General features: G+C 39.7%; 1 protein-coding gene across 1 annotated transcript; it reads right to left on the reverse strand.

The window, feature by feature from the left end:
* LOC101288907 (taste receptor type 2 member 5) lies at positions 1-948 on the reverse strand. The gene is given in 1 exon segment (XM_012533870.3): positions 1-948. A coding segment is annotated over 1 exon segment (948 nt).
* Between the last annotated feature and the right edge of the window lie 12,954 nt (positions 949-13,902).

The following is a 13,902-nucleotide window of genomic DNA, read 5'->3' on the forward strand; positions in this document are numbered from 1 at the left end:
TCAGCCCCCTTTTGGAGAACTATCAAAAAAGTGTCTCAAAACAGTCTCCTTACCACTCCTTTCTCTCCAAGTGTACACTGTCTTCCACAGGATTCTCTGACAAGTCTGCTTCATCCTGGGATTCCCCATGATCAATATGACAGAATGAAGAGAAGCGTAGGCAGCCATGAGTGTCTCAGAGATGAAGAGAGCGGTAAGATCAGCAAGAAAAGGCCTGGAGGTGATGGAGAAGGGGCTGGCCAGGATGTAAACTATGTAAAGTATAAGGAAACAGCCCAAGGACTTCAGGACAGTGATGTGAGCCTTGGCCTGAGCATCTCTCCTGCCGACTGTATGGACATTCATCTTCCTGCGGTGTCTACACAAAGAGACAATCTGCATCCCAGAGGAAATAAGCAACACCATGAAGGGCATTATACTTCCTGTATTGAGCCATAATATATACAGACAGTGCCAGTTTGAAGGGGGGTATAAAATGCTGCTGTTTCCTTGGGAAAGATTGGAGAACTCTAAGCTACCCTGAACTATAAGTAACAAACTGATCATGAAGTACACCAGAAGGCACCAGTGACTCAGACAACAGGTCCTCTGCTTCAGCCACAAGTAGACAGGGTGTTCAAAGGTCATGATCTTCCTGCAGTAGAAGACACTGAGAAAAGTGGCAAACCACAGGCTGGTCTGGCTTACTAAGACCCAGAAGACATTGAGATAGCGAAGCCAATGGCTGCTCTGGAAAAGTGGAAACAGACTTAAGTCCACCATAATCAACCACTGCAGAAGAAATCAACAGACAGCCAGGCCCAGGACAATGAGGTTATATGAGGACCCCTTGAATTTTCTGAGCCATTCTCCAAAACTCCAGGCCACGAGGACTCCATTTCCAACCAGGCCAATGAGAAATTCAGCCACTGCTACCAGCATTAACAGTCCTAGGACAGCAGTCAGCATGGCTGGGCAAGTCTCTCACTGCCGTCTCAGGGGGTGCTCTGCTTCAGTGTCGATGAATGCGTACGGCTCCTGGCTAAACTGCAGACTCCCTGAAGAGGATACAACACTCACAGTAAATTTTCATATCACAAAATCTGGATTTGGTCTTACCCTTCTGTAACCTGTCCTCAAGCACAGACTGAACAGCTGTGACCAGGAACAGAGAGTTTAGAAGTTATAAACCCCTCTATATTTGCATCCACATGAATGAACCCTGAACAAACCCTGAGACTAGAGATTTGACACATATCAGAAACATCAACTCTCCTTCTCAAGGGTCATGGGCTAACATCTAGATACCAACACATAATATAATAAGATGTCTCAATAAGAAAGACCAAAACAGTCTTAGGTTCTATACAGTGCCAGATGTGAGCTCATTCTTACAAAAAGGAAAATTTATTTTCATAAAAAGAACTTTGAACATATAGGCGTGAAAGCCAAATAAAGTCAGAAATTAAAAATATATTTCATTATTAAAGAGAGAAGTAGGGGAAGTTTGGGGAAAGAAAACAATCAGAGAACCAAAACATATTTTAAGTGCCAAATAATAAAAAATATAGGAGGTCAGGTAAAGGAGCCATTACTGTTAATCAGGATCTTTGAGATCATCTGCCCTTTATGATCAATTATCCACACACACTTGACTTAACATATATGTCACATCAAGGTCTTAGAGGAAGGAGATGAGCTCAAAGAAGTGAAAAAAGACTAGCAGAGTAATCAAGAAATATAGGAAAAGTGCTTCATTTACTGTTCAGATTCCACCTTCCTTGGGACCAGCCAAATGCAAATGTGTTTATGGGAGGCTGAATTCTAAGATGGCGCCCAAGGTTCCCACCCTTTGGTGTACATACCCTGAATAATCCTTGAGTAGGGGTGGGACTGTGAATAACATGGGATGTCACTCCTGTGATTAGGTTATATTACATGGCAAAGATGAAGGGCTTTTGCAGATGTAATTAAGGTCCCTAATCAGTCAAGTTCAATTGAGTTAATCAAAAAGTAGACTATCCCATGTTGGCCTGATTTAATCAGCTAATGTCTTGGAGGAGGAACTGGGCCCTCCTGCTGGCTTTAAAAAATCCAGCTGCCATGTTGTGAGAGAGTCACATGGTGAGAAACTGTGGGAAGCCTCTAGATGCTTAGATTGACCCCACCCCACCCCCAAATCCCACCACCTGACAGCCAGCAAGAAAACAGGACTTTGTCCTACAAATGCAAAGAACTGAATCCTGCCAACAACCAGTAAGCTTGGCAAGCTCCAGAAAGAACACAGCTCCAGAAGGAACACAGCCCCAGAAGGAACACAGCCCAGCCAACATCTTAACTGCAGCCTGTGAGACGCTGCACAGAGGACCCACTTAGGCTGTGCCAGGAGTCTTGATCCACAGAAACTGTGACATAATAAATAGATGTTGTTTTAAGCTGCTAAATTTGTCTTCACAAAAAATAGAAAACCAGTACAGTGTTCAAAACAGGCTAGAAATAACTATGAGGAAATGAGAAGAAAGTGGAATTAGATTGGAAAGAAGGAGAAAGGCCAGGCTTCTTAGGAAGGCAGCACGGGTGTAGTAAAAAGGTTCTGTGCCAGGTGCCCGCGCTGCCTTGGGCACTCTATGAAGCTGCAATCAAGCCAGCACCCTCTCTGGGCCTCAGCTGTTCTACTAGTAATATAATAGCTTGTGGGACCGGATTTCTATTCATTAGGTAAGATGTACAGAGCGCTTATCATGTGCCAGGCAGTGGAGGAGGCACAGGAACACAGCAGGGAGCAGGCCCTGCTTCCAGGGTGCAGACATTGTGCACCACCCCACCCAGCTGAGGGCCTGGAGCCTGAGAACTCTGCCTACAGCTGTGGAGAGGCAGAGGGGAAAGCCATAACTGCCACTGGCCAGAAAACTTGGATGAGGCATGAACCTCTCCAAGAGCAAGGCTTCTACAGTGACTTTTGGATGGCAAACAAAACTGCCCTTCTCTCCCACCCTGCCGCACTTGAGGTCCTGGGCAGTGGAACTTCATGCAAAGCATGGCAGCCAACTGACGTGTATCCAGAAAGCCTGGTCTTGGCTCAAAGAAAAAAAAAATCACTAGAAATATAAAGATGGTTTCTTGACAGGCTGCTTTACAAGTGGTGTTAAGAAAGGCTAAACCACGTAGAGAACTGAGATAATTAGTTAATTCTAATAAGAATAATGTTTGTCTAAAAAATATCTAGCAATTAACGCACAGGTTCATCTTTTTCTTAACACACATTATTTCAAAATTATACCTATTTTCTACTTCATCTCATCAGGGGATACACAGTCTCTACTGGCAAAGATAACTGGATTACCTGCAATAATTTAGAAAAATGTGATCCTTTCCATGCAAAACATGAGAACTCAGTTTTGACTTCTGGAGTTTATTAAAATAAGCACTTTGCATTGCTTAGAGAGCAATAGCTCTGGTTTCTATTCTATTTTGCATGTTACTCTCTCATTTTATTTCAAAATTAAAGAAGAAATGAGAAGAAGAATTGAGAACAAAAATTTAATTAACTTGACAATTTTACAGGAAGTTAATTTTACTGTTGGCAATTCTCTAGAGTAAGGGCTGACTAGATCTTTCTCCCATGTCGTGGACACCTTCAACAGGTCTGATTCCTCGTGACCATTATGACAGAACAGAGGGACGGGTAGCCATCAGTGTCTCAGGGATGAGCCAGTGGTGGGCTCAGAGGGGGAAGAGCTGGAGATGATGGCAGAGAGGCTAGCCAAGGCATAGAAGCCACATGAAGGAGGAAGCAGCAGCTAAGGGACTTTGGTTTCAAAGACTAAGGTCTGCCACTTTCATCCAAAAAAATGCCTTCCCCCCACAAGTTGCCAGACCAAGTACAGCTCCATCTCCTATTCTACATCTGACATATCTCAGGGACTCAAACATTTTGTATTCCTGGACATAGATTTTTCCAATGCCACCCCAAATTGTGCCTACATTGCCACTAGATGGCATCTAGAAGGCAACTCTTCTGTAGCAACTGCTAACCTGAGCAAATTAATTCTTCTCTTAATGTACAGCATGTGTCTAAAAATTCAGAAATTGAGAAAATTAAGCATGTTATTAATTGTTATTAATTGTAATAGGAATAAAAGCTATAAATGTACACATGTTCATCGTCTTTCCAGCTTCTTCCCCACCACTTTATGAAGAGGTGGAGTTCTCGCTCACTGGGTCAGCACCACCTCTTGGGTACTGGATTCAGGTATTTGCAGGGAGGATGAAGTGCCAAACTCCACCCTCCATGGCCTGCATGCAGCAAGGATCACGATAAGAGTATAAGCAGCAGCAGCATTGCTGGGGTAGAAAAAGTAAATGGTAGTGAGGGGACTTGGCAGATAAAAAAGCAGGAGCTATTTTCTCTGCTTCCGTAAGTATGAAAATTTGGGACGAGAAATAAGTAGACAAGATTTGGGAGACCCTCTAGGAAGCATGGCTTAATGCCCCTTCCCTTGAGAATAAGCTGGACTTAGTATAAAACTCTTAGAGGAAAACATAGGCAGAACACTCTATGACATAAATCACAGCAAAATCCCTTTTGCCCCACCTCCTAGAGAAATGAAAATAAAAACAAAAATAAACAAATGGGACCTAATGAAACTTAAAAGCTTTTGCACAGCAAAGGGAACCAGAAACAAGACCAAAAGACAACCCTCAGAATGGGAGAAAATATTTGCAAATGAAGCAACTGATAAAGGATTAATCTCCACAATTTACAAGCAGCTCATGCAGCTCAATATCAAAACAACAAACAACGCAATCCAAAAATGGGCAGAAGATCTAAATAGACATTTCTCCAAAGAAGATATACAGATTGTCAACAAACATATGAAAGAATGCTCAACATCATTAATCATTAGAGAAATGCAAATCAAAACTACAATGAGATATCATCTCACACCGGTCAGAATCAAAAAATCTAGAAACAATAAATGCTGGAGAGGGTGTGGAGAAAAGGGAACACTCTTGCACTGCTGGTGGGAATGTGAATTGGTACAGACACTATGGAGAACAGTATGGAGGTTCCTTAAAAAACTACAAATAGAACTACCATATGACCTAGCAATCCCACTACTGGGCATATACCCTGAGAAAACCATAATTCAAAAAGAGTCATGTACCAAAATGTTCATTGCAGCTCCATTTACAATAGCCAGGAGATGGAAGCAACCTAAGTGTCCATCATCAGATGAATGGATAAAGAAGATGTGGCACATATATACAAGGGAATATTACTCAGCTATAAAAAGAAATGAAATTGAGTTATTTGTAGTGAGGTGGACGGACCTAGAGTCTATCATACAGAGTGAAGTAAGTCATGAAGAACATAGGGGTAAGATGGGAAAAAAGACACAGACCTACTAGAGAATGGACTTGAGGATATGGGGAGGGGGAAGGGTAAGCTGTGACAAAGTGAGAGAGTGGCATGGACATATATACACTACCAAACATAAAACAGCTAGCTAGTGGGAAGCAGCCACATAGCACAGGGAGATCAGCTCGGTGCTTTCTGACCACCTAGAGGGGTGGGATAGGGAGGGTGGTAGGGAGGGAGATGCAAGAGGGAAGAGATATGGGAACATATGTATATGTATAACTGATTCACTTTGTTATAAAGTAGAAACTAATACACCATAGTAAAGCAGTTATACTCCAATAAAGATGTAAAAAAAAAAACTAAAAATAGAACTACCATACAACGCAGCAATCCCACTACTGGGCATATACCCTGAGAAAACCATAATTCAAAAAGAGTCATGTACCACAATGTTCATTGCAACTCTATTTACAATAGCCAGGACATGGAAGCAACCTACGTGTCCATCGACAGATGAATGGATAAAGAAGATGTGGCACATATATACAATGGAATATTACTCAGCCATAAAAAGAAACGAAATTGAGTTATTTGTAGTGAGGTGGATGGACCTAGAGTCTGTCATACAGAGTGAAGTAAGTCAGAAAGAGAAAAACAAACACTGTATGCTAACACATATATATGGAATCTAAAAAAAAGGTCATGAAGAACCTAGGGGCAAGACAGGAATAAAGATGCAGACCTACTAGAGAATGGACTTGAGGATATGGGGAGGGGGAAGGGTAAGCTGTGATAAAGTGAGAGTGGCATGGACATATATATACTACCAAACATAAAATAGTTAGTGGGAAGCAGCCGCATAGCACAGGGAGATCAGCTCGGTGCTTTGTGACCACCTAGAGGGGTGGGATAGGGAGGGTGGGAGGGAGACGCAAGAGGGAGGAGATATGAGGATATATGTATATGTATAGCTGATTCACTTTGTTATAAAGCAGAAACTAACACACCATTGTAAAGCAATTATACTCCAATAAAGATGTTAAAAAAAAAAATACCTGAGACAAATAACAATGAAAATACAACCATATAAAATCTATGGGATGCAGCAACAGCAGTCCTAAGAGGGAAGTTCACAGCAATACAGGCCTTTCTCAAAAAACAAGAAAAAAATCTCAAATAACCTAAACTACCACCTAAAAGAATTAGAAAAAGAACAAACAAAACCTAAAGTCAGCAGAAGGAATAATAATAAAGATCAGAGAGGAAATAAATAAAATACAGATTTTTAAAAATAGGAAAAGAAACAATTAAACCAAGAGCTTATTTTTTGAAAGGATAAGCAAAACTGACAAAGCTCTGGGCAGGCTTTCCAAGAAGAAAAGACAGAGGACTCAAATAAACAAAATAAGAAATGAAAGAGGAAGAATAACTGACACTGCAGAAATACAAAAAAACCGTAAGAGAATACTATGAACAATTAATTATATGTCAACAAATTGGACAACCTAGAAGAAATGGACAAGCTTCTAGAAACACAGAGCCCACCAAAACTGAATTAAGAAGAAATAGATAATTTGAACAGACCGATCACTAGAAGTGAAATAGAAATCTGTAATAAAAAAAAAAAATCTCCCAGCAAACAAAAGTCCAAGACCAGATGGCTTCACTGGGGAATTCTAAAAAACTTACAAAGAAGAACTTATGCCAATCCTTCTCAAACTCTTCCAAAAAACTGAAGAGGAGGGAACACTCCCAAAGTCATTCTATGAAGCCACCATCACCCTGATACCAAAACCAGACAAAGACACTGCCATAAAAGAAAATTACACGTTAATATCTTTGATGAATATAGATGAAAAAGTTCTCAACAAAATATTAGCAAACCGAATCCAACACCACATAAAAACATGATGAAGTTGGATTCATCCCAGGGTCACAAGGATGGTTCAACATACACAAATCAATTATTGTGATATACCACATCAACAAAAGAAAAGACAAAAACCACATGACCATCTCAATAGACACAGAAAAAGCATTTGATAAAATTCAACATCCATTCATGATAAAAACTCTTACCAAAGTGGGTATAGAGGGAACTTATCTCTACATAATAAAAGCTATTTATAGCAAATACATAACCAACATAATACTCAAAGGTGAAAAGCTGAAAGCCTTCCCACTAAAATCTGGAAAAGAAAAGGATGCCTAGTCTCACCACTTCTGTTCAACATAGTACTGGAAGTCCTAGCCACAGTAATCAGACAAGAAAAAGAAATAAAAGGTACCCAAATTGGAAGGGAAGAGGTAAAATTGTCATTATATGTAGATGACATGATACTACATATAGAAAACCCTAAGGACTCCACACAAAAACTATTAGAATTGATAAACAAATTCAGCAAGAGAGCAGGATACAAGATTAATATACAGAAATTGGTTGCATTTCTTTACACCAATAATGAAATATCAGAAAGGGAAAGTAAAAAAAAATCCCTTTTAAAATCACATCAAAAAAATACTTAGGAATAAACCTGACCAAGGAGATGAAAGACATACGCTGAGAACTATAAAACACTGATAAAGGAAACTGAAGGTGATTCAAAGAAATGGAAAGATATCCCAGGCTCTTGGATTGGAAGAATTAATATTGCTTAAGTGGCCATACTACCCAAAGCAATCTACAGATTTAATGCAATCACTATCAAATTACCCAAGACATTTTTCATAGAACTAGAACAAATAATACTAAAATTTATACGGAAACACAAAACACCCAGAATTGCCAAAGCAATCCTGAGAAAAAAGAACAAAGCTGGAGGCATAACCCTCCCAAACTTTAGACAATATTACAAAGCTATGGTAATCAAACCATCATGGTACTGGCACAAAAACAGACATATGGATCAATGGAACAGAACAGAGAGTCCAGAAATAAACCCACACACCTATGGTCAATAAGCTTCAACAAAGGAGGCAAGAATATATACAATGGAGAAAAGACAGTCTCTTCAGTAAGTGGTGTTGGGAAAGCTGGAGAGCTGCATGTAAATCAATGAAACACTCCCTCACACCATACACACACACACACACACACACACAAACTCAAAAGGGCTTAAAGACTTAAAAATAAGACATGATGTCATAAAACTCCTAGAAAAGAACATAGGCAAAACATTATCTGACATAAATTATAGCAATGTTTTCTTAGGTCAGTCTCCCAAATCAATAGAAATAAAAGCAAAAATAAACAAATGGAACTTTTCAAACATATAAGCTTTTGCACAACAAAGGGAAACATAAACAAAATGAAAAGACCCTACAGACTGGGAGAAAATATTTGCAAACAATACGACTGACAAAGGCTTAATTTCCAAAATATACAAACAGCTCATACAGCTCAATATCAAAAAAAACAAACAACCCAATAAAAAAATGGGCAGAAGATCTAAATAGACATCTCTCTAAAGAAGACATACAGATAGCTAATAGGCACATGAGAAAATGCTCAAAATCGCCAATTATCAGAGGACTGCAAATCAAAACTACAATGAGGTATCACCTCACACCTGTCAGAACAGACATCATCAAAAAGTCTACAAATAACAAATGCTAGATAGGGTGTGGAGAAAAGGGACCCCTTGTACACTGTTCGTGGGAATGTAAGTTGTGCTGCCACTATGAAAAAAGTCTGGAGGGTCCTTAAACAACTAAAAATAGAGCTACCAGATGATCCAACAATCTCACTCCTGGGCATATATCTGGAGAAAACTCTAATTCAAAAAGATACATATACCCCAATGTTCATAGCAGCACTATTTACAATAGCCAAGACATGGAAGCAACCTAAACATCCATCAACAGATAAATGGATAAAGAAGACGTGGTGTACACATATACAATGGAATAATACTCAGCCATAAAAAAAAGAATGAAATAATGCCCTTTGCAGCAACATGGATGAAACTAGAGATTATCATACTAAGTGAAATGTCAGACAGAGAAAGATAAATATCATATGATATCACTTACATGTGAAATCTAAAAACCGATACAAATGAACTTACAAAACAGAAACAGACTCACAGACATAGGAAACAAACTTATGGTTACCAAAGGGGAAAGGTAGGGGAGGGATAAATTAGGAGTTTGGGATTATCAGATATACACTACTATGTATAAAATAAACAACAAGGACCTACTGTATAGCACAGGGAACTATATTCAATACCTTGCAATAAACTATAATGGAAAAAAACCTGAAAAAGAATATATATACACCCACATATGTATGCTGACATATGGATATATATATGTATGTCGATATATGGATATATGTATGTATGTATCTGAATCACTTTGCTATACACCAGTAACTAACATAACATTGTAAATCAACTATACCTCAATTAAAAGAAAAAGTGTTAAATGTTCCAAAAAAGAGGGGGAAACCCAGTGTTGGGCAGTAACAGACCCAATTCAGAGGTTGATATACCAAGCTGCTGGGTTCTCGATAGCAGGAGGTACTATAATTAAGATGTGATCATGTTGGCTAGCGAGAACGAGTAAGCTGGCTCCATCTGAAGTCACTTCTAAAAGGGTCACTATGGAAAAAGTGTTAACAAAATCCTTTCTCCCCCTGCATGAGAATTTGACCTTCAGTTAAATATAAATATCTTACGGAGACCTCCTGGTTCCTTGAGTGTGATGGATGACTCTTAGGTGTGTATCCTTTGGCTCAACCCTGAGAGCTATGTCTATGAAATTATTACAAGAGAAATTGGATCCTTTGGGACATGAGGCTTCTATTTTAGGGAAGCTTCCACCCTTACCCAAATGTGGATCTCTTCTCCTTGCACCTGAACTGTATAACTGGCAGCAAGGACTCTGCAAAAGAAGAAGGTCTGACACTTCCCTGCTAGTGAACTGGATCCTTGAACTATACCCATCTGAGTACACTGCTGCCAGAGTGGCCTAAGACAGTCCTGTAAGTCTGACTACTTACTGGAAGCCAAGAAGGCTCACTTGTGGGTGTGCTGCAGCTGTGAGTCCAAACTCCACTACCTGGCAGATCTGTAGGGAAAGTTTCAGGGCAAACAGTCAAAGCAAAAGGGTGACTTAGTTTATTTGATGAAGGCTTTAAATAATGAGATCAGTCACGATCAATAGGAATTACAAACTTTGAATTGTTTTCAAAAGAGTACCACTATTGCTTAGGAGGAAGAAAGAAGAAAACTTTTATTTCTTGGACTTTTTTGAGTGCTTATTATGTTCCCAGCAGTGTACCAGGCATCACAAATCTCAGCTAATCTTCAAAACATTTCTAGGAGGGAGATCTGGTTATTTCTACATACAGGTGAGGAAAACTAAGATCAAAGAGAATAAGTGACTGCCAAGCGTCACAAAAAATCAGTGGTTAAGTTGGAACGTCTTTCTGAGACTGAGCTCTTTCCAGTACACTAGGCCGCCCCTCATTGGTTCATTCATTCAATAAATTGTTATTATCAGCCAGTCCCTTATACGTTAGGTGCTGGGGAAACAAAGAAGAATCACCCACAGCACAACCTGCCTTCAAAGAACACACAGAATAGTGGGAGAGACAAATATAGACTATTAGATCAGTGTATTAGGTGCTATAATAAGGAAAAACAAAGGGTACAGTGGGAGTGTTCAGGAAGGGCATTTAACACAACCTTGGACATTCACGAAAGCCTTCATTAAGGAGACATATAAATTAACTCTTGAGGATGCAAAGGGGTTATCCAAGCAAAAGGCTACAGTGGGAGGGAGAAGGATATTAGAACAGGGGGAGAACTCTACCTGAAGACTCAGAGGTGACAAAGAGTGTGGTAAATTCAGAAAACAGAAGAATGGGGGGATGCAAGGAGAGGAAGAAGTGGTAACAGATAAAACTGGAAAGATAAATAAGAGACAGATCATGAAGTATCTACGCCATAGGTACAGATTTTGGACATAAATAATCATTACAGAAATTTGATCTAACATTTTAGGAAAACACACAGAATAAGTCCTTAACTTTATCTGAGAAAGCCAGAGAAAGTTTCCTGGAGGAGACAGGACTTTAAGGATAAGAGGATTTAACAAAGCTGGTAAGTGAGAAAGGGAATTCTAGGCAAAGAAAGCAGCTTATGCAAGAGAGTAGCAGCTAGAAGAGTATGGATATTTGGGAACTAAAGTAGTTCAAGGTTCTTTTGAAAAAGTAAGGAATTGGAAGATGAAACCAGATAGGAAAATAGCGGCCAAGTGATGAATGGCTTCTCATTCCAAGCTAAGGCATTTGGACTTTATCCAAAGCAATGGAGAGTCACTGCAGGATTTTAAGAGAGGAGCACCATGATTGTATGTTCACTGTATGAAGCCCACATCCCAGTAATGTGGAAATGCTTTGCTGGAAGGGGATGTAAATTGAAACAGGAAACTAGTTAGAATCCTGCTGCAGTCACTCTGATGGGTTGAAAAGAGCAGAAAAAGAGACTGGGGGGCATTTGAGAGAAAAATTTTTAGAGTACAACCAAAGGGATCTAGTGACCAAATGAATATTAAAGCTGAAGAAGAAGGAAGAATCTGGGATGATTTCCAAAATTCTAGTGCACTTGAGAAAACATAACACTTAACACATCTTTTAAAAAGACAAGAAGCATAGGCTGAAATAGGATTAGGCATTCAAGAGATTTTAGGTGGCAGGGAGCAAAGGAAGGTGAATAGAGTATTCAGACAGCAATGTAGGTCTGACACCTATAAAAAGGGAGGGAGAAGGAAGAATTGGATAGGAAGAGCCCTAGACTGCAACACAGTTCCAAAAAAGGTTCACCCAAGCTGATGGAGAGTCCTTGGGCCAAAACTGCCTGTTGGAAGAGTCTCATGTCTCAGTAGAACAGACCTACCTTAGTACTCCACAGTCTCCATCACTGGCTGACAGCGACCTGCAGGAAGTGTGGATCTCAGCAAAAGATCACCTGTGCCAGAACCCTCTGGTGATAAGAGGATTGCTTTATCATATCTGAAGCATCTGTTTCAATCATGTAGACATGGAATACTCATTTCTGTGTCTTTATTACCCACTAGATGCAATGTTGTTGAGAATAAGAACTGATCTAGTACAGTGTTTGGTGCAGAAAGAGTGTTAAATAAATGTCTGTGGTATGAATGAACGAAGTAGATCAGGATAATCCAGAATCAATATGGAGTAAGGAATTTATTTATTCCTGAAATATCACAGCAGCGTCTGACAGGTAGCCAGAACCCATCCCTTTCTCAAAGAGATCTGCCAGCTGAGCAGTAAGGTACAAACCTGAGCAACCAAGAAAGCTTCAGCAATCATCCCTCTCTGTGGCTGTGAGTGCCCTATTTGGCAACAGACAGATACCCAGGCTAGACGGAACATGTCAAGAAAGTCTACTCATGAACATCTGATAATATATTTTTCAGGGTTAACCTGGAAATATCGCTCTGGTCATTGGGCGAGCTCCACCAAGTTACAAGGACAATTTAATTATAGTGTGGGCAACAAAATTCACTCACTCTGCAAACTAAGATATGTCGAGAAAAAATAATGTTCCTAATTTTGTCTAAAAGTATTAGAGTTTTTCTCCTGAGTCTCCACCTGTGGTTGAGGGAAGAGTTTAATCCAATGGGATAATGCAAAGAATAGCTTCAGAAAAATGTTCATCTTCTACAGATTTAAAAATAAAAACCTCTGAGACATCCTCCCCATGCCATGCTTCTCTCCTGCCAGCATTCAAGGCTGAGTCTGTGCCTGTGCTTTGCTCCTACTGACTGCACACAGGGAGCTTTCAGCCAGTCCTCAAAGAGGAGGAAAACCAGGACTCTCACCTACCCTACCTGCAATCCCTTTTTTTTCTCCCTCTTCTCCTTTCCACCATCCCCTGGGGGCTGAAAATAGGCTTTCCCTTATATCATGTCCCCTTATACCACCAGCAACAATAAACTTCATGGATTCAGTGTCATAAGAGTAGGACTCCAAGAGGTACATACTTCCAGCTCAACCCTTGATAGGTTACTAATAGCTAATATTTGTTATGCATTTACTATGCTTTAGTTGCTAAAACACTTTCTATACATTTAATCCTCACACCAATCCCATGAAGGATGCCTATTTTATAGCAAAGGAAACTGTGAAGTCCAAGGAGGTTTAGTAACTTGCCAAAGATCATGCATCTAACAAGTGGTGGGGTCAGGATTTGAACCCAAATGTGTGATTCCAGAACTAACATTCTTAGCCACTACATTATACATTTTTCTAGTCCAGCAAAATGTAGAAATACCAGAAAATAATATACAAGCAGCAGCAGCACTTGTTGGAGTTTATAAGGTCACTTTTGCTTTCTTAAAACAGAACTTCTCACAGATTATGAACAAATAACATTGACCTTCCTTTCCACTTATCCCAAATCAAGAAAATCACAAACACAACTTGCAGATCCTCTAGATAGCCCTGTTCGTCAACAGCTGGGAAATATCAGGGATATTGTATTGGTATAAGGTAAAGAGCATTGGTAAGCTCTGAAACTGTTTAA

The sequence above is a fragment of the Orcinus orca genome, chromosome 9, assembly GCF_937001465.1.
Source record: "Orcinus orca chromosome 9, mOrcOrc1.1, whole genome shotgun sequence".
NCBI lineage: Eukaryota > Metazoa > Chordata > Mammalia > Artiodactyla > Delphinidae > Orcinus > Orcinus orca.